Source organism: Egretta garzetta, unplaced genomic scaffold (genome assembly GCF_000687185.1).
Source record: "Egretta garzetta isolate BGI_Z169 unplaced genomic scaffold, ASM68718v1 scaffold54, whole genome shotgun sequence".
In the NCBI taxonomy this organism is placed as follows: Eukaryota; Metazoa; Chordata; class Aves; order Pelecaniformes; family Ardeidae; genus Egretta; species Egretta garzetta.
The window spans coordinates 875,309-897,255 of record NW_009259313.1 but is presented as its reverse complement, the minus strand read 5'-3'; the positions used below and the strand labels follow the sequence as shown (position 1 = coordinate 897,255).

Below are 21,947 nucleotides of genomic sequence, written 5' to 3'. Positions count from 1 at the left end.
CAAAACAAAACCCTGCACACACAACCCCTGCCCAAACCAAACAACTCTAGTGGAACTCTATGCTCATTTTTTCAAAGGTTCTAAAGGTTTACTTTGAAAAATCAGTAATGAAAATCTTGTGGCGTAATGTTTTTGCATAACTATGAATATACGCATTATATTCCGTGGTATCTGCTTAAAACATAGGAGTAATGTATAGAATCATAGAATGTTTTGGGTTGGAAGGGACCCCTAGAGGTCACCTAGCCCAACCCCCCCGCAGGAGTAGGGACACCGCTAACTAGATCAGGCTGCTCAGAGCCCCGTCCAACCTGGCCTTGAATGTTTCCAGGGATGGGGCCTCCACTACCTCTCTGGGCAACCTGTTCCAGTGTTTCCATACATTTGTTTGAAGGAATTCCATGCAGTTCAATTGATCCTACCCTTTTTTCCTATGTGCAACATGTACTGTATGTGTGACATGTCCCATGTGTGGCATGTACTGCAAACATCATTATAAGGTAGTTTTGTTTAAAATTAATCTAAATTTTTCATGTTTTTTATTAAAAACATCAGTGCCTGTGATGATACTCAAGCTATAAAATTGCAATTAACTAAGAACAAGTAAAATCAAAGTGGCAGGTGGCTATTCACTGATATTCCTCAACTTACAGCTACGTGTTAGATATATTATTTTTTTTTTCCCCCTTTAAAGGGGATCTTTAGATTTTGGATGAGTAATTTCCTTAAATCTAACCTAGGAAAAAACCTCTTGTTTGGAGGGGAAAAAAGAAGTTTGGATGCAGTGGAATTATTTGTATTTTTGATTACTTTACCAAGAGATTACGTTAGTCCCAGAGAGAGACTGTGGTGATACAGTCTCTTGGAAAAATGTTGTGAAACTCTTAGGAGTGCTGTGGTTTATCTCCATAAATCTATTAGAATAGTTATGAAGGATGTCTAACCTGAAGGCAAATGAACTGAACTGAACATGTGGGAATTGTTGGCATTCTAGACAAATTCATTTGACATGCATGTTTTGGCTAAATGGAAGGAATGTTACATCATTAAAAAAGACCGCTTTAATGTAAAAATTCAACCTCTAGGAAAGACATTTTTAAGGCTTTTGGAAGGAATTTCCTTTTTAGGAAAGGATTTTAAGAGGTTTTTTTATTCTTCCATGGTTATAATCCTTACTAGCTGAACATTTTATTATGGCATGGAGATGTATACTGTTCTTAGAGAGAATTCAGAACCGATATTTTCCAAAGTTATTGTAGAAATATGTAAATAAATCATACTTGTTCTGGCTTGTGTACTTTTTTAGGTGCCATTAATCCAGGTTTGTGCTATATTCGTAATTTATTAAAAAGCATCCTTATGCTCTTTATAATGCATCACAACCATCAATAACTCCACAAAACAATTTCCAGTCAAAGAGCAGACTGTGGTCCTTCTTGCATATAAATTTACTAAAATGAAGGGTGGTAATCCAAAATAAATTTAAGATCAACAGATCTGGAGGATTAATAATGCTGAAGTCTGAGGTCTGCATATTGTCTGCTGTCTGCTTATTGTTTTCATACCCAGTAATGCATCCCCGGGAACTTTTAATATGGAACAGAAAGTAAAGTCTCTGTGTAGATTCCCTGTCTTTTGTGAGGATATATGGTGCTATAAAGCAAGCAAATTTTTCCCCCAGCTTAAACACGTGATATATATTTTCCAAATAAAAATTTTGTCCCTGTAACAGCAAGGAATTCTTTGCTTTAAAACATGGGGGGGCGGGGGTGTATGAATCTCGGAGCATAAACAAACTACAGTTTCTGGGTGGTAGCAAGTAAATTTAGTGGTAACCAGCATAACTTTGCAATGGTTTTATTCAGCTGTTTAAGCAGTAAGACATAATAGGAGGTGAATTACAGCATAATTATTTTCAAGCATTATTAAAATTGAGAGTTGAGTGCTACCACGTAGAATTAATATGAACCATTACCCGGTATTTCTCTCTATGTGTGTCTCTTCTCTGCAGTGTGCCTTAGGATTTAGAATTAATATGAACCATTACCCGGTATTTCTATGTGTGTCTCTTCTCTGCAGTGTGCTTTAGGATTTTAAGGTGATATTTTTAGAACCTTTTTCATTTCTTCATAAACTCTTAACACAGGGCTTTCCCATTAAAAGGGGTGATGGGCAGAACAGGAGAAATCAGTTTAATTTCTGGTGTCCCTGCTGCTACCTTTCCACCTCCACGAGAAAACAGCGGTGACTGCTATTTCAGTACCTGTGCCAGGTGATTCTTACTGACAGTGGCCTCATCCTTAAGCCTGTGTCACATGAGCAGTGAATCATCTTTACCTCAGAGATTTGTGTCCTGCAAAATTTTCAAAATGATAATGGAATTAAGAACTTGATCTTAATTGGTTCTGTAAAAGCAGGAGAGGATTAGCTTTCAGTCCTTTGTTTCTGCTACTGGATTTTCACAGTTCACATTGTCTGAGCATTGTATCACAGTAATAATAAGCAAGCAAACATCCAAATTTTACAGAGTAATTTTTAGCTCCATTTTGGCTTTGGTTAAGATTCTGTTATTCTTAATTGCTATCCTGAAATTGTTCTATGATTTCTGATTGCAGCTTGTGAACAGGTTGCGAACAGAGGGAGAATGGACATGTTTCTTTTCAGTTTGGTATAAATGTCAATTGCCACCCTAGAAGTAATATTTTGAATATTGATTAATTTGGTAGACAGCCTTCACTGGTTTGCTGTTTCACTCTCTCCCATGTTACTTCTACAGTTTTCTATGTGCCATATTATGGTAACATCATGTCTGTGATCCCTCTTCATAGACCTAAGTCTTCAAATGAAGATTTGAAATATTTTAAATTATGGCATGTAAGATATGGGATTTTCATTTGCCTAAATGTTTCCACATTGTTATTAACTTTTAGTAGGCAAATCAAAAAATTGTTTGTGGTTTATTGCTAGGGAATAAATAGAGAACTGATGAAACTTCATGACTATGAGTTTTCAAGAGACCATATGGTGGGTTATGGGGAATTTACCTAAAAGTGGCTCTGTAAGACCTATCTAGCTGTGTTTGTATGTTTGTAACATGTATTTCTTTGTATGTCATAGCCAGCAGTAAGAACCCATGTAGTTTGCTGCAAAGAGATTGAGCAGAGTTAAACCACTGCTAAATTTCGTAGGTTAATTCTCAATGTGTTGCTTTTTTTATTTCTCCTTTTTGTGAGCAACTTTCTAGTATATGATGGGATTACTGGTTTTTAGTGTTCATTAATATAAACTTATATTCTTTCCCTGTAGGTGCTTTGGGGAAGAGAACACGATTTCAGGAAAAGTATGTTGCACAGCTTATTTTGGATGTCCAAAGAACAGATGAATTCCTCCTTCCTCACAGTGAACTAAGTCCAGCTCCAACACCTCTAGAAAACTTAACAATGGTATGTATTTGAAAAGTTGTTTTCATTTCTTAAAATGAAAGTGTGTTGAAGCTTTTCTTGGGTGTCTGCAAGGGAAAATTTTGTGGTGCCTGGAAGAAACTTCTGATTTCTGAAAGTTTTTGGAAAAGATGTGGGGTGGTTGGTTGCCTAATATTAAGGACATGGAGTAAAACTACATATGACTGTCTGCGAGACAGATACGGCTACTGAGCTAAAAGCATGTTTGCAAATACGATCTTCTACAGTTTGTTTATTAATTTCTAGTGCCGAGGAACGATGGAGTTAAGAGAACAGGTGAGACAGACTTTCAAAATAGCCTTCAAGGTATCACAGAAATGCACAGATTCCTAAGGGCTGACAGACATGTTCAGTAACAGTGTGAAGATAGGAAATTTGTCTTAGGTATTCCTATGGGCATGAACTATGTGACTTGGCCCTACTGGTTCTAAGGGTGTGCATGATGACTTCAATTATAAATTGCTCAACAACCACTGAATTGTTTTGAAATGGCATTTTTCCTTCATGAGGAGAAGTTCTGGTCAGGATCTAAAGATATTTGAACTTGCTAAAGAAGCCAGAGATAAATCAAGGCATTATGGTCCAAGATTTATTCTTCAGGTTGGAGAGCCTTTATAAAAAAAATGTTATATGCCTTGATAGACTTTTAGGTCAAGCAGGGACATCAAGCAAAAGAATTTGACAATAACTTCTTTATTTCTAAATTGAATGCACAAATACCTGAGGAGACTATCCAGCCTTTTTTGTTTGTCCATTAATACGTCCTTAGTGTTGTATTCAGTTTGATGAAAAGAGATGGACTGCATATATGTCACAACTCGTGCTTATGATAGAACTATGTATAGCAACCCATTTAAGGGTAGTGAGAGCTTAGGGGGAGGCCACTTGGTGAGTGTCCAACTTAGTTGTAGACTTCAAGTCCAACTTAACTAGAACTAAATGATATAATGCATTGTTCCCAGGGGGCCCTAACTGGGATATTGTATAGTTATTTTCTCCAGTTATTCACAACTTTCTGAAGAATTTCCCTTTGTAAGGTGTATCTGATAAGGACTTTAGTTTGAAATAAAATAATGACATAATTTCAATAAAAATGAACACTGGTTTAGGCTGTAGGTATAACCTGGAATGAAGTATATTATCCTTGCTAATAAAATACTGTATTCATATGTCCTTTTAATGAACAGACCCAAAGCTGCTGAGTGTTTGAGAGAGAAGATTGGGATATTTGGAACATTTACTAATTAGTCATGCTTATGTTATCCACACTTTCCTACTGAACATATATTGAAAATAGTGCTAGAGAAAGTAAGCATACCTACTTTTTCTGCAAAGTAAAAATGTGACGCTAGAAAGGACTTGAAAAGTTTTGGCTACAGGAAGGAGTTGAGTTTTGTGCAAGTCTGAGCAACTGTGTCATATAATTCTGTCATAAGTTATTTGGGCTGCCTTTTAAGGAAAGTTAGGCTTTCTGTTCCCACAGTCTACTTCAGGAAAAATCAGAACCTTTTATTTTTGCACTTCATGTGTGTCAGAAATTCTGGAAAATAATATTAGTAAACCCATGTGCCGCTTTGAGGAAAATCTGAAGTATTTCAAGTTCAGACATTTTATTAACATCATGTGTGAACGTCCTGTCACAGGTATTAGACCAGTCTAAGTAGACTCCCCAATTCATGCATGTGTTGAATTACCAATTAAATGTTTTGGGTTTTTTCCCCTTTTTCTAGCATGCCTTTATTGATAATATAGTATCAAAATACAACTTCATGTAATTTGTCAGCGTTAACTTTAATGGTGAGTCCTAGTGTTTCTTTTGCCAGGTCTGGTCTCATATTTGCCCGCCTAGAGTGTATCTTGAAGCTCTTTTAGCTAAAATTGAAGTTAATGCTCTGCCATAAACTGCCGAAAGCATCATTGCATCTCTGTCTAAGTTTAGGCCAGATGCTTGATATATCTTGTATACTTTTAAAAGACTATTCATGGAAAATGCATAGAAGCTAGGTCTTGAGAGGTGCTGAGAATCTCCACAGAATTAACAGATGCATATGGAAAGCTAAAAGGCCTGTGATCAATCTGCAGAATTATTATAAGGAAATTTTCTTCTCTCCAGTGTTCTTATTTTGCATCTGCCATTTGCAGATAAAGGAAAATACTCTATTTGTCTAAGGATAGGAATTATCCTGGATGAGTGTAAAACTTCCTAGGAGAATTATAAACTCTGCCAATGTGTATAAAGGCCAAGTTGAGGCGGGTCACACCTAATTTTCATCTCCTGTTTTGGAGTGCTTTCTTCTATAGTCTTAAAGTTCTCCCCGTCATTAAGATGACTGAACAAGTTATTTTGCAGTTCAGTGGTTAGTAATTTAATTACGTTAAAAATACAACCAATATAGCAATATGGCCAGTTGTTGAACTGGTAGCTGGGCTGATTTCTGGTCAAGGGCTTCCTGCTTCCCTCTGGTGCTGAGCAGTTATGTTATTTCGGATGGCACTGGAAGGAAAACTATTTGCATTTCAAAACAAATATTTGAGATTTTAAATTCAAAGCTTTGCTCACAGGTCAGCTTTCTTCAGAATAACTAAATGTTCTGAAAGCATACTTTCAGTTAAACTGATGATGTTTCTGTGAAAGGAAAACCTCAGGCTCGAGGCAATGCATAAGGACTCGATATGAAGCGGTATGTTAAAATAGTTTGATAAGTTTAAAAAAAAATCAGAGCTGTCTATTTTTTGGGGGAATGAGGAATTTCTTTTTAAATCTTGGAGTGGAAGTTATGCTTAAAACTCCAGCACATAGTTGCAGTACAGTTCAGTTCATTAGTATACATAGTGAAGTTAAAGCAATTAGTGCTGTTTATACAGGCTAGATATTAAAGGTTATGTAGACCAGAAGCTGGAAATTTTTTAACCAATTGCTTTATAAATTAAATTGTAATTTGTTACATCTAATGACGTGGTATCATTAACTAGCATAGTGCTTGGTTCTAAAATAATTTTCATCTGGAAGTAGTGGCTAATCCTTATATATGCTAATAGAAGAAAATGGTGGTATAAATATGCCTTTAAGAGTTGGAATATCTTCATTATTCCCTTGAAATAAAAGAAAATAAACTTATTTTCTTCACTTTTCTGTCAAATCACATTTTAGTTTCATTTATATAGTGATAAAATACTGGTGATGAATACAGATAACCCACTTCAAAGCATTCCTATTCACTTTTTGTTCTTCTGTGGACCCTCATTTTTGACCTTACCAGTGGAAGATGTTCATTGGAAACAGCTACTACTAGGACATTGAAGGGAAATGAATAGGAAGATTGAAAAACTGTTAATAAAAATCCATTTTCTCTTTTTAATAGGTTATAAAAGTTACTACTGGTAATTGAAAACCAGTAGTACAAGAATTGGTTTAAAGACTGGGGGGGTTTTCAGTTTGTTTTTTTTTCAGGGGAAGGAGAAGTAGTATTACAGCTCCTCCTTGCTTGCAACCAAAGGAATCTTCTGTTATTGTGACCGTAGTAATACACACTTTTCAGCCACAGATTATATTACTTTCTTCTTTAAGTTAAATGACAGACAATGAACTTCAGGTGGTGTACTTGTTTGTAAAAGTTAAAGTGAATACTCCTTAAAAAATTTGTTCTAGAGGAAATTTGATGGAAAGTCATAAGTACTTGTTCAGGAGCAAACCTTTTCAGAATACCCCTTCTTGCCTTTAACAGGGCAAAGTATCTGGAGGTGCTAGCTCAGTGTTTTGGTTTTTTCAATCTGTTTTTCTTTAATTTGCAAAACTCCTTTAAAAAACAAAAAGAAAGAAGAGGAGGAGCAGTTCCCTGTGTAAGGAATTTAACTGTACTGGCAGAAGGCATGCATTACCTAATTGTGCTTTGATGATACTTAAAAAGGAATCCATACATTCCCAGAGGTCCGTGGTTGCTAGCCTGAAAACCTGCATGTTAGGATAGCATTTAACATTATACAGACAAGCTGAAACGCATTATATATAATAGAGGAGAAAATTGTCGATAATACTATGAGCAATGATTTGAAACGGAAAATTCCCTTCAGCCGTTATTTAAGTAGAAAATCAATATTTAGGTAACCTGAAAGTTGCTGTGTGAATGCATGACAACCAGTATACTTTTAGTGCAAGTGGTTTGGATGGTGCTTCCTTCTACTGGCTTAGTCTGTTAGTTATCCTGTCATAATCATGGTAAATTACTTTCCATTTTGTCGTTTTCTGATGCTTCTATTACCCTTTTTCAAGCAAGTCTGTGTTTTTTTTCATAGTTTGAAGGCATCAATTTCTCTGCAACTATTCCTATCTATTTTAAAATATTTTTTCTCTTCCAACAGAATTATGATTTAAATGATGATACAGTGCTTAATGAGATAAAATTAGCAGATGCTGATCAGTACCAGGTACCTGATTTATGTGCAGAAGAGCTTGCTGTAATCCTTGGAATATGGTACGTTGGTTCATAGTTACTTAAAATACTGCATGAATCATTGTGATAATGAAGTGGTGGGTTGATGGGACTTTTTTTCCTTCCTTATCATGTTGTCTGGCTAAAATGCTGAAGGAGTCACATTATATGTGGATAGCATTTTCAGTTATCTCAGTGTGAACATTAGTGTCCAGTTCAGAATTTCAGTGTTTCATTAATTGCTATATTGTTCACTTATCCTGGAAAAGCTTCTTGTTCTTTGTGCCTCAGTTTAACTGCAGTTGGCATTAGCTACTGCATAGTGATAACACTTTGGTAAATTTTGAAAACACATTTCAGAGTCAGCAGTGATCAGCTTCCTATCAGGATCAGCCATGTCTTGCAAGCAAAATGCTGCCCTGCTCTTCAGTGCAATGGGAATACTTCATGAGAATACTATCAATTCGGAGCATCCATTGCTAGTTACAAGCTATACTATAAAGTCCCTGTGGTTTTGCACCTAAGTTTTTTCTTTTCCTGGCTTTCAGAAATTATATGCTATGTGGGTTTTGGAAATGGCACTGAAGAGTAAAAAGCAGCTTGAGATTTGAGGATAACAAGCTGGCTGCTAATGAATATCCTCATTTTCTAATTGAGAAGTGCTTTTTCTATAATGTAGCAGTCATTTAGCCAATGACAGTTATCATGTAATTTTGTGTGTGTGAATTGTTTCAGAAGTATTAGTGTGTTGAAGTAAAAATGGTGATTTTGATGCAGTATTCATCATTCAGACCTTTCAAAGAGCTTTTCTGATTTGTAAGTTGCAAAATGATGGAATCTGCAGTACTGCTGAAATAGCTTGCCCAAGCCAGAAGAAGATTGGGAGCCAAACAATGAGTGAATCCTAGTTCCCAAGTCTCAGACCAGTGTTGCCTCTGCGGAGGCACAAGGATGTTATAAGATCTACCTTTGTGATAGGGTTACAGCAGTAACAGGCCAATGAAATGCTGGCAAGACAATTCAGTGGCATAAGCTACCAACCCAGCATTTGGCAGTAGTTCCTTTGTGGTGTGGGGCTTTTTGCTTGTTTTCTAGCACACGTTACAATGTTTCTGTCCCCACTCACTGAAATTTTCAGTTATTTTTCCCCTTCTTGTGACATAAAGTGCAGTGGGGGTCGTTAGTGGAGAGAAGATTGTTTCCCTTCATATGCCCATTTCTCAGACTGCAGCTTTTTGAAGGGCCAGGTGCTTGCTTAGCTAGATCTTGAAGTCAAATGTGAATTTGCATGTCTGTGGTTTCAGCTATGCCCTTTAACCATTCAGCCCATCCACTGTAATCAGGAATTAATGAGTGGAATAGGTACTGTGGCTTTGTATTTTCTTTATTCCCAAAGTCTTAAACTTGTTTTCTTTTCAAGGCCACATCTAGATCCAGTTTGAGATCAAAGGAGCGGAGTGAACAGCGGGTTGACGTATATTCTTGACCCAGTCACTTTTAGGCTTTTACACTGACTCCAGGCAAAAGCCTTCCCTGTCCTCAGGAGTGTTTTCACACACACTTCATTTTTTAACATAGTATTGTCTTATATTCAGATTATGTCATCCATTCTGCCTCCACCCTTCTGAAGGAAATTTTAATTTGCCTATTGGTTTTTTCTTTTTTTCTCTTTTTTTCTTTTTTCTTTTTTCTTTTTTTTTTTTTTTCCAGTGAAAGGGTAGAATTTGAATTTTATGTTGGCTTGGCTGCACAGTAGGTTTTTTGACCACAGCATGTCACTTTGAAACCACCACTGTCATCCTCCGAGTAGTGTCTAGAAACTATCTTGACTGCTATCTTTCTGTGTACATTATAATCCAAGTGGTATGTGAGTTTGGCAGGACTCAAAGCAAGAAGCTCTTTTAAAAAACTAAAAACAACCAACAACAAAAAAAAAATATTGAATGTCGCTTCCTCATAGGAATGGTAACTGCCATTCAGTGGGTGGGATAATGTTAAGCAACTGAAACTATTTCAATCATAGATGGAGACAAGATTTGATATCCAGCCATGTTGCAGAAATGTTAGTAGAATGCCAGCTTTGAGAACTATTCTTCTGAAGGCATTTAGGATACAACCCTTGTGACTGAGTGGAGTTTAGGCTTGGATTGTTGGCTGTACCCTTGATGTCTAAAGCAGCTATTGGCATCTCAGTTTGCAAGGAAGCATATATATGTTAAAGCATTTAGTGTTGGCTTTTAAGCAAAACATACTTCTTGAATCTTAGGTATAGGAAATTCCTTTCTTTTCTTTCAAGCTTGAGGATTTCAGTCCTGTACTGTAAATACCTAATTTCGTAATTAGTAAGTTAGCTTTTGAATGCCTTTAAGTTTCCAAAGCATTTCTAAATAGACTTTGGTTTAGGTCTAGCACTACCTTAATGGTATCTGTCGTTGACTGCCATTGTCAACAGTGGGTGTTTTTTCTAATGCAGATAAATGTTTAGACACTGATCTGGTTTGTTGAAGAAAGACAGCCTGCAGGTAAAGCAAAAGAGTAAATGTGAACAATTTTTTTCCTATACATTTCACTGTGCTTGCTGGTATTTGTTTTACAGCAAATGTCACAGAAATGCCCCTTAATTTAGCTGAGATTTTTGTAGCTAAATAATGTTAGCTCGAAATCAGCAGCATGCAGAAATAGTTGTGGATAGCAGAACAAACTGAAAATTGTTACAACTTTTGGAAAACACGTAATTACAGTTACAGGGTTCTATGGAATTGCCTGAATACACATAATTTTTCCTGCTGTAAAGTAAGTTTCATTTCAAGTAGGTTACAATGGTCAAATGGCTAAACAAAGTAATATTACAGTATCAGAGCAAATATTTCAATCTCTTCCTCCCCAGTAACGTTTTAAGAAGATATAAAATGTTTTTTGAAGTGTTGAAACATGCCATACCAGCTGTCTTTACAAAGATCCAAGCAACATCTCATGCAGTATGTTTAAGGCAGCATGTAAATAACTTGCATGAGCCTGAATCAATTAGATTTTTTAACTTCTCTGTTACACTGATGTAACAGAAGAACAACTAATTTGTCAGTAATCCATTTATATTAAAAAGTAGCAAAATAAACTGTAAACAGCCAGTCCTCTCAGGCATCTGTAATTTGAGACAGTTTCCTTTAAAGTGTTTGGCTATTCTATTTCTTTCCTGCAAATCAATTTTCTTCCAGATACTAAACGGTTTGCTGAACTAAATCTAAATGAAAACAATTGCCTCTTATGGTAATGAAACTGTAGCTAGAACAAAGTGTAGAGGAGGAGAAAAACCACCCCAGTCTACCTTGCTTGCACAAAGGTTTCCTATTCCGTTGTATCCAGATTTTGTAGTACCTATATAGGAAGAAAGTGTCTAGAGATGTTTTCAGGTCATCTCACTGCAGGAGTAATGCTATCTAAAGGAAATATTAAAAGAAACTCCTAGGTGTGCAGAAGCATCACTTGGCTAGGACTTTGTTGATATCTCATATGAAAATAACCAGTCATGATTGTCTAAAACTTGTTTTACAGTCAAGCCTTAAGCCTGTGGCCAAAACTTTTTAGAGCCTCAAACCAAACTTTCAGAGGCTGATGGGAAAAGATATTAAAGTTCCAATTTTAAAATAAAATATATATTAAAAAAAGAATGGGCCAATGTATGATTTAAAGAATGTGTTAAAATAGTATAGATGCCAAAATGCTGAGAAACTGAGGGGGGTATGTTTCCCTTGTCACTTACCAATAGCCCATGTTAGATCGCTTTTAGAATAGGCAACAGCAGCTGGCGTCAGCAGCTTGGAAAGAAAATCCCCTCTCATCACTTGATTCACCATTTTTTAACAGGGGAAAGATTTTTAGAAATTAGATACGGCTATAGAAAATAGCCATATAGAAAATTCTAAGAAAGCAAAGAGAAATGTCCAGTGGCTGGTTATTTCTTATCTTTTGCTGTGTCTCAAGTATTAAATCAGGTACCTCAGCTCAGTCAAAGACTATACACCGGTCTTCAGCTGGCAAGGAAAGCATCAGGAAGCCTAACTTTTATTATACAGTAATACATTGGATAATATATTATACAGTTTACACAGTGAGCTGTAGAAGCATACTTGAAACAGCTGCATAAGCACTAAATAGCATTAGGACTAAGGGATTTTTAACAGAATTAGCAAATATGAGCTTTGAATCAATTGAGTAATGAGAAACAAAATCCCAATATACATGTTGGCAATGGAAACATCATGGGAAACTTGGGTAGGTGAAACAGGAAAACATTTAGCTACTTGAAATTTGAGAATACTACTAGCAGGCTGGCTGTTCTTTAGGCAATGGAGAAATCAGCACCTGCAGAGCGTGATTCATTTCGCTTCAGGCACTTACTTTACAATGGTTTGAATCACTCCCTACATTTATCCGTATTTTTGTATGGACTCTGAAGGAAGCATAGACAGTTAGCTAGATTAAAGGCTGGCATTTTACATGGTTAAAGTAAGGTGAGATGGATCATATGCTTATTAAGACTATATATAGATACATGATTGCAGTCGTCTTTGTGCTTTATAGCAAGGTCATGCTATATAGCTTGTGTCAGAAGGACAAGGCAATGACAGGTAAACAACTGTTTTCATCTGTTTTCGTAAGAGACAGCATTCTCTCTTCCAAGACATTGGGATAGAAAAGGTTATGTTAAACTGACTGTGGAAGGCCAAAGCTTACACATGTTGACCTGTGAAAGTAAAAGCTACGAAATAAAATCTTGGACAGCATTAAAGGTGATGAAGATTTTTCTGTTCAATACTTTTTGGCACTCTGGCCCATCTTTACAAATGTATCATGTAATTGTAATTTTTTTAATTTTTTATTTTTTTTAACAAACCAATCACAGGTGCTAGACAGTGTAGTGATCTCACCATGGCCAGTTTATGGCTGCTTAAAATCATTGCTACAAAATATATTGCTGTGCACCAGTACATACAGCTGTGTGAAGAGATTCCACGGGGGAAATGAATTTCCTGTCTTGCTATTCAGAATGCTCACATAAAAAACATTAGTCACTTGAAATACCTTTGTGAAATTTTGAATACGCTTGTAAAGTGATCAGTTTGTTGGGTTTGGCTCTTTCTCATTCACAAAATTAACACAGCTGGTAAAACTACGTAGAAATACAGCAAATACTCATAAAAATGCATATGTGGAAAGTCTGGCCTATCTGTTCTTTGTCATCTATCTCATGCTAGTTAACTGTAAGTTAACTTTAAGTAGTTACTAGAGGAACTTGAATTTGCACTGTCTGCACTTGGAGAGGGTAAGGTGCCAGGAAACATAAACAAAAACTCAGTAGTTGCCTTCATCCATCTAACTTTATACTCTGTCTTCAAGAGTGGCTGTGAGAAGATACCTAAGGGTGAATAATATCGGGGCAAGCCAGTGTTGCTCCCTTCTCCCTAACACTTTCCCAGCCTCTAAATGGTCATTTCGTGAGCCTAATCCGGCTTGTTTGAGTGGTAGCCCTCAGTGGATCGCTCAAGTATTTGTTGTCTTCCATTGAGCCCATGTTAATTTCTTGTATCAGTAGCATCCTTTGGCAAAGGTGTCTGTCTACATATTTTGTGTCTGCTGCTATTTAATCCCAAAACTCACTTTAAATTTTTTTTTTCTGAATACTGTTTGGTCTCGTTAACTTCTTAGCATCCAACCTCTTAGCGTATAATCTCTTTTGCAGCTTTTTAATTTCAGAAAGATTCTTCTGTCCTGTAATTCTCTGTATTGGAAGAAGGATTTAGCACTGATTTTGACTCTTTTGGTTTGTTGCTCCTTAAACACTTTTCAGACTCCTTAATTATATTTTTAGGGATATTTCATTATTATTATTTAATATTCTAGAATTTTTCATCCTTTCTGTATTCTGCATTTTAATACAAATTCAGCTATTTGAGGAACACTTTTATTTTTAATACCTTTTAACAATGTTCTTTACCATTTGTCAACTTTCTTAATCAGTTCTCAAACTAGAAATATTTAGTCTTAGTCCAAAAAGGGGTACTGTGGCATTATTGCTATAAATTCGACTGTCACAGAGATTATAGTTAATTAAGTTTCAAAGTATATAAATAGATACCTTATCCATTAGGCTGCTGATGTAGCTCTGATTAATCAGATTAAAGAACTGGTTGTAAGTTGTAAGCTATTGGCAATTAGCTTTTGCTGATTTACTAGAAAATACCCCTGTAGTCATATTCCTTGAGAGACTAGAAAGAGCGTGTTTGTTTGAGATTATCCTTCAGCACTTTTTAAGTGTTACTGGCTTCTTCCTTTGCAGAATCTGTGTTTAATTAGTCATAGAATTTTAAATAAAAACAGACCTCTGTAAAAACAGAGAATGGATTTAAAACTGTTTAGGATTTGTAAAATTGTTATTCCTGTAAGCTTAAACTGAGTAAGACATTTCAATTTAGAATGGTCTTGGAAAAGCAGTAGTAAAATATCTGGGACCCCTAAATGGTTCTTTTTTTCTGTTACTTCTAGGTCTAGGCCGCCTTCTGCACATACCATACTCCCATTTGTCGTTGTAACAGTTTTCCAGAATGTCCTTCAGATTTCTGCAAGTTTGAAAAATGTGTTCTGCATAGTGGTATTCTAAAGATTAAATCAGCATTGTTGTTTGTTGTTTTGTTTTTTTTCTTTATAGTATAGACTTCCAAAAGAACAATCCAATACACAAATTAACTGAAGAGGAACTTCTGGCTTTTACTTCAGTAAGTAACTTATCTGCACTTCTTAGTAAATATTTTCACTTAATATTTAAGTTAAGTACCAAGCAGTAACCTGTCAATCACATTAAACATGAAACTGTTTGTAAGCCAAATACATTTTGAGCCATTATCATGCAGGATAAGCTTGACATCTAAGAATTTAATTTCACCTGAAAATACACAGAAAACATTCTTTTACGTGTTTGTTTTAGTTTGTATTAACTATATGAATTATAATGTACTGCTAAACCAAGCATTTTACAGCAAACTCTTCCTGTGGCACTAGTGTTGAAAGTGCTTTTCTTTGAACAGTTTTTAAGTGGAGTTCGAAAGGAATTTCAGCTTTATTCTGTCAGATTTATTCTGTCTATGTATCGGATGTTCTATTTAGGCATCTTTCTTCCCAGGTCACTGGCTGATTTGCTGCAGAACAATTCTGTAACTCATTATTTTTTGAATGTAATTTTTTTTTTTTACTCAAGACAAAACATGGTTTGCTTCCTTCCTCGATCTTTTCTGGTTTTGTGTGGTTTTCAACAATAGATGGGGGGATTGGGGGAGGGTAGAGGAGGAAAGGCCAGTGACTATGTTGCCATTGTTGCTTACTTTCCACAATGTTAGAGTTCAGCTTTGGTGCAATAAAGAGGGCTTGCTCTCCTACCCAAGCCTTGTAGTCTGAGACCTTTGGCTATAGTAGTGATATCTAAAAAAGTAAATTCTTGTTAAGGGTTTGCAGGTAGGATCTCAGCAAAAATCCCTTTGATTTCAATTGAGGTAGAATTTTATCACTGATACTTGCAGTTATGTGAAAGGATTATGGACAGTAATCTAAGGTTAACTATGGTAATGTTTTTGTGGTTTTTTGTTGGTTTTTTTTTTTTTGTGGTGGTAAAAGGAAGTTCAATCTGTAAGAGAGAAAATCCTAATGTTATTAGATAGATAAATGTAAAATAGGTTGGTTTTAAAGTAATGTTTGTTTAGGTCCCTATGCTAGCACAGCGCATGTAAGATCTGCTGAGTGAATCACTGTAAAACAGTTTGGTTTATGTAGGTTTTCTGTTTGTTGCTACAATAGTGCAACAAAATCATAGTGCTTTTTCATGATATACTTTCTGAAGCATTTTGTTTTTAACCATGGTTTTGTTTTGGTTTTTTAAAAGATGGGAAAAAATTTAAATGTAGAAAAAAGTGACTGTCCACTCTCGCTTCATATTGTAGTAATTGAAATACCCAATAAGGGTATTAAAGAATGACCATTGAAGGAGAGGAAAAAACTTACAAAAATAATTAATATGTACAAAGTAAGGAGATGCATACATAGAAAAGGCCTTAGGAATGAAAAAACTGCTGCATATAGTCTATCCTTTTAATATTAAATGGAGTGACATTGTGATAACAGAACACCTTTAACAAGATTGGCCCTACTCCTGTAATGGTGTACTTTCCAGAATAATGAAACCAGTTCAGTTGTTTTAACACTTGAGTTTTCAAACATTTGAACACTCTTCAGGTTCTACAGCAGAGGAGAAAAAGTCGAGGTAGCACATATACTAGGCAAGAAAGATAATCAGCTTTACTGTCATCTTTTAGCTGACATTGCTTGACAGATCATATTACCTATTATCTGAGATATGAGAGATCTGTTTGAGTTTTTCATAATGATAAGAAAACTAAACTGCATTTTTTCTGCCATCTAGCGGCTGATTCCTCAAAAATCACAGGAGAGCTGATGAACTTGCTCCTTAAATATTTATTGCAGTGACTGTGGGGAGCTTAAGTTTTCATTCATTTATTTATTTATCTTTTTATAGACCTTCTAAGTCAGCTTGCTTCACCCTTGATCAGCAGCCACTATCAGGATAAATCTCCAGAGAAACACAGCTGAAAGATATGTGTAGGCTTCCCTATCACTTTGTGCTCTGAGTAGCAAAAAAAGAAGGGTCTATAGTGGTAAACAAACAGGAATGTAGATCTCGCTAGTAGTGCAGAATTCAGTGGACAGCAGTGACTTAAGTAGCTGGTAGCCTAAAAATTAGAGGAAATAATAGATTTCAGTGTCAGAATAGTATTCTAAACTTTTGCTCAGTGTTTCCAAGTTAACTGGACATAAGGACACAATTCAATCTTACCATTATTTTCTCTTTCGATCTTGATCTATGCTCCCACAACACAAACAGGAACAAGTATGATATGTAACATTACCATCCCAAATCCTTCCTGGAAACTGAAAACAGGAATCAGATACTAGCTTATGTAAGATATTTTCAATAAAGGCGTCTTTTGTGGAGTTTGCATCTGAGCCTCATATTGCAGATAGTCACTGCAGAGTTTCATGATAAAATTGCTGAGCTCTTCTGCATCTTAGGTATGAGTCACTGAAGCAAGCAAATCCATCGCTGTGCTTCCTGGTAGTAGGGGTGTTCTGTGTGAATGTTAATACAACCTTGATTCTTGGGGTGTCTGCTAGCTGAGTAAGTAAGTAGCACCGCAAATGTTATCATTTATATTTAAGGTATTTACCAAGCTTTGGTACTAGCTAGTGAAACAGGCAAATGAGCACTATATCAATGCTGCTCTAGTAATTTCTTTAGCATCATTTAAACTGCTGTGTGTGTGTGTGTGTGTGAGCAGGCATCTTCTCAGCCTACATGTGGATTCCTAAATCTGCAGGCTGGTTAGATGGTTGTCATGCATTCATCTGATATCTGCTGAAATTTATGTTTCCTGAAGAAAGGAGGGCATTTCAAGATGTCTTAGGAAACTTGAGAAATTGTAGGGTGTTTTCAATAAATCAGTGGATCGCCAAGAGATCCTCTTCCTTTGGACATTGCAAAATAAATGTATGTGACCTTCAGTTTCTCTCAAGCAGAGAGAATTAGGGTCCAGGTAGTATGAGAGGGAAAGGATGGTCAAAGTAAACTCAAGTAGATGGTGTGGTCCTGCCTCATACTAGGTGTAGTTTGGCAAACAGGAATTCTTAACTCCCTTTTATATCTGTAGAAGTTGAAAATTACTAGATCTGTAAAATATATATATATATTTTTTTTATATTTTTTTTTTAATAACATAGCTTATGGACCTAAAAATAACACTATTAAGTCACTATTAGTCACTGCTTGGTGACTGCAGTCAAATATAAAAGGATTGTTGCTTTTCATTTACTGAAGTTGCTTGGGAATAGTTGCCATTGTCCTACAAGTACTAATTTTTGTAACTAAGAATTACTTACAGTATTTCTAATTTTTGAAGCAAGGTGTGGGCGCGTATACTGTGTACTTGTGTCTGTAGTCTCATTGGCTGGGATAGCTCCTCTTGCTACAGTAACTTGCACTTTGATGCTTGAGGTGTTCAGTCAAATTTGTTCACCTGTCATCAACATATTATTTCAACTTTTAAGCTGTTAATCTATAGCTGAAATTAGATACGTTTGATTTCTTTTTCCCCACTTATAGTTAAATTGTTGATGTGGTATCTTTACATGAGAAGTAATGTAGCTCACATGCACTTAAGGATAAACACAAAATGAAACATTTGATTTTTAAGGGGAATTAAATATTCTTTTTCTCATACATAATGGTTTAGGAAAACGGTTGTGTTTTTAATTAATTCTATTATGGAGCACTTGGGCTCCTAAGAAAGTTAAGGTCTTATTTAGAAATCAAATATCACTCGAGCTGCTTCAGAGACACAGTTATGCACGATACTTGGCAAACTTTCTGATTTGCTTAACTGAATATTGCATTTAAAAGCCATTTAAGAGAGGAAAAGAGGGGCAGTAAACCAGTAGTAAAACCCAGTGCTTCTCTGTTAGAATTACTGTTTTATTCCTTATAATAAACGTTTTTCCCCAGAGTTTTCTGTATAGGAAGTAGGAAGTACATGATGCAAGAAACTGAAGAACTAACTCAGTACCGCTTTCTCATTGAGGTTTTGTAGCTTAGTTTACTCACAGCTCCCCAAGTCAGTTTTAAAATGCCTAAATATGCTTCCTTATCCCATCTTTATTTTCAATGGATTGGTTTTAGTGTAAAACTACAAATGTGAAGTCTGCTGGGTTTTATTGTGGGCAGCAGTTTTTCACTAGAAGTTCACAAGTACATCACTGATCTCCATATGTCAGTGGCGCAAATAATTTTTTACAAAAAAAAATCATTTTCATAAGTGAGCAAAAGTGAGGTCTTAAAACCTTTTCTATTAAATATTTGCTGTTTGCATTATTTTGAAGAAGTAATGTAGTTAAGATAATATACCAAAAAGGAAATTAAATTAACAACATTGTTATATAAATGTACATGATATATCAGTATATTTTTAAAAGATTTTTTTTTAAATTACATTTAAAGCTTTATAAAAGTTGTCTGTCATGTGAACATAAACTTTAGAACAGGAAACTAAAAAGTATTTCTGAAATGTAAAAGAGTTCTGGGAACATATGAGAGCTCTGTGTAAGAACTGGTAAATCTTCCTTTGTGTTTTAGTTTTAAGATCATGCAGTTCTTGCAGGGAAATAAGGGAAGGATTAAATACTGGATGGTGCTGCATTTTTTTCTTACAAAAGAGAAAAAATGTTTTTTGGTTTGTTTGGTTTTTTTTAAAGAAAACCACTAATAAGATTAGACTCTGCAATACAAGTTCTTACAGCTTTTCTATAAAGCTTTTACTATAGCTTATAGTTTACATACTGGGGAGGCAATTCAGAGTTTCATAGTCTGATATGACACTCAATAGAATATCCAGGATTAAGGCACTGCAGCTGGTAGTTAGCATTACCCCTTCCTTCCATCTTAGCCCTCACTTTGTCTAGGAGAAATGGGCTTCATGGTAAATGTGATGAGCAGTTAGCCCAGTGTGGGAGGATATTACTTTTTTTTTCCCCTTATTAGTGTGTTATGATCAAGGGACTTTGAGTGGTAGCAACAGTATTAACCTGCAGAGGACTGAGGAGGAAAAGGAACCAGAAACTGTGGAAGAGAAGCCGCTTGCTTTGTGCTTCCCATATCTTAGCTCCCTCTTTGTATCATTTGGAATCCATAGAAGATGAGAAGGGAAAAAAAAGGGACCGTGGAAAATTTAGTTGCATTGGTTTGTTATACTCCTGAGACTTCTGTCATTTATGGAGAGCAGAGCAGTTGTTTTCTTTATTAAGTGGTGAAAACTGGGAAAAGGAGGCTCTGGCACCTCTTCTATCTATTGACACTTTCAACAGGTGAGGATGTCTGTCTTAGAGGGGGAAAAAAGTGTAATAGTTTTTATTTTGCTCAGAGTACGAAACTTAAAAATAGCTGATCATTCTGAAATTGTTCCAATAATGCCTTGAAGGATACCAGGGTCTGATCAAGGACCTGGAGAATGTGGAGGGATTCTGACAAAATCCCAAGGAATCCTGTGCATTCCAAAGATGGGCCAGATGGGAATGCTTCATGTCTTTGTTTTTTCCAGTGTGTTGAGCTACTGATTCCATAGGAGACTTTTTGCTAAGGAATCTGAGAATAGTTGGACAGATTTTTTTTTTTTTTTTTCTCAGAAGTGGGCATTTGAGTGTAATAGAAACTGATGTTGTATGGTAACTTTGAAAATCACAACAAAGAATTATAGTGCACATTTTATTGAGTGTGTGTGCATATGCACACATGAATACTTTTTCTGCTTTTCACTGTGGGAAGGGGGCTTTGGGGGGAGGGAGTGGAGGGTGGAAATGGGAAGGCATTGTTTTTTCTCATCTTTTGTATGGTATTTGTGATATTAATGTGGAAATAGGGAGCAATCAAATCACAGCATATGATATTTTTAATGTTAAGCCTTCCTATCAAAATCTCTATAAAACTAACATGCCAATTTGGTTTCTAAAGAGAAGTTGTTTATATGGCTTAAATAAAAGCAGTGCATTTTTCTCTGCTGAGAAAACGGCTGTAGTTTTCTTTATGTTTTATAACCAGCAAGAGTATTGAAAAGCTCATTAAGAGTGCCATGTGTCTCTACTGCTGTAACTTTCGTGGCTTTATAAAAAGTCTTTCACTTCTTTTCTAAGCTGTGTTGCCCATTTTGAATAGCCTCTGTTGGTTAGAAAATTGTAAGACTTTCTCTCAGCAAAGCCCTGCTGGTACTAAGACTTTTTTTTTTTTTAGGTAAATGAATTCAAAGCTATTCTATTTATTTTTTTTTTCCTGCTAAGCACTTTTATTCAGAAGTCTGAATCACTTTCCAGGAATGTCAGGATCTAAACACTTGCTGCTAAATTAATGCACATATGCTTTCTGGCCCATCACGCATTACTGGGAAATCGGTTTGAGTAGAACAGAAGAGAAGCTGCCTCTTTCTGTTGCAGTATCGTATTTGAGGCTGCATCTTGAATACTGTGTTCAGTTTTGGGCCCCTCAGTTCAAGAAGGACACTGAGGCACTGGAGCGTGTCCAAAGAAGGGCAAGGAAGCTGGTGAAGGGTCTGGAGCACAAGTCGTATGAGGAGCAGCTGAGGGAACTGGGGTTGTTTAGCCTGGAGAAGAGGAGGCTGAGGGGAGACCTTATCACTCTCTACAACTGCCTGAAAGAAGGGTGTAGTGAGGTGGGTGTTGGTCTCCCAAGTAACAAGCAATAGGACAAGAGGAAATGGCATCAAGTTGCACCAGGGGAGGATTAGACTGGATATTAGGAAAAATTTCTTCACAGAAAGGGTTGTCAAGCATTGGAAGGGGCTGCCCAGGGAAGTGGTTGAGTCCCCATCCCTGGAGGTATTTAAAAGAAGGGTAGATGAGGTGCTTAGGGACAGGGTTTAGTGGTTGAATGGCAGTGTTAGGTTAACGGTTGGACTTGATGCTCTTAAAGGTCTTTTCCAACCTAAATTATTCTATGTGCAAAGACTCAACTAGATTTCTTGGAAGCTTATTCACAAAGTGTCTGGTACTTATGCAATGTATTGTGGATGGGAAGTTAACCTGGTGTTGTCAGTTATTTTTGCTGCTGTTGTACGCATTTAGATGTTTTAGGGTCGTGTAACTGGGTGCTGTAGTACACGTGTTGCAGGGCAGGGGGGGAAGCTTGCATTCCATTCCATAACTGGGATCAAGTAACAGTATGTTTGAAGTTGTTTTATTTTACAAAATATCAGATTTCAACATAATTGACACTTTTATCCCTTTCAACTTTGTTCTCCTTTGTGGTCTACATTCTTTCCTGAATCCATGGGATCCACAGCTCTGCTTGCATCATATCTTACAGCAGATGATTCCGGGTTTATTGTGTGCTTTTCTGAGCAGGAAGAAATTTGGGATAGTCTTTCCTTTCTAGAAT

General features: G+C 36.2%; 1 protein-coding gene across 1 annotated transcript in view; it reads left to right on the top strand.

Moving 5' to 3' along the window:
- The window catches only part of TTC27 (tetratricopeptide repeat domain 27), a 150,874-nt gene that overhangs the window by 47,496 nt on the left and 81,431 nt on the right, over positions 1–21,947 (top strand). The window contains exons 7-9 of the mRNA XM_009636416.2: positions 3,307–3,443; positions 7,821–7,933; positions 14,598–14,664. Of these exons, the coding sequence (XP_009634711.1) occupies positions 3,307–3,443; positions 7,821–7,933; positions 14,598–14,664 (317 nt within the window). The remainder of the gene's footprint in view (positions 1–3,306; positions 3,444–7,820; positions 7,934–14,597; positions 14,665–21,947) is intronic.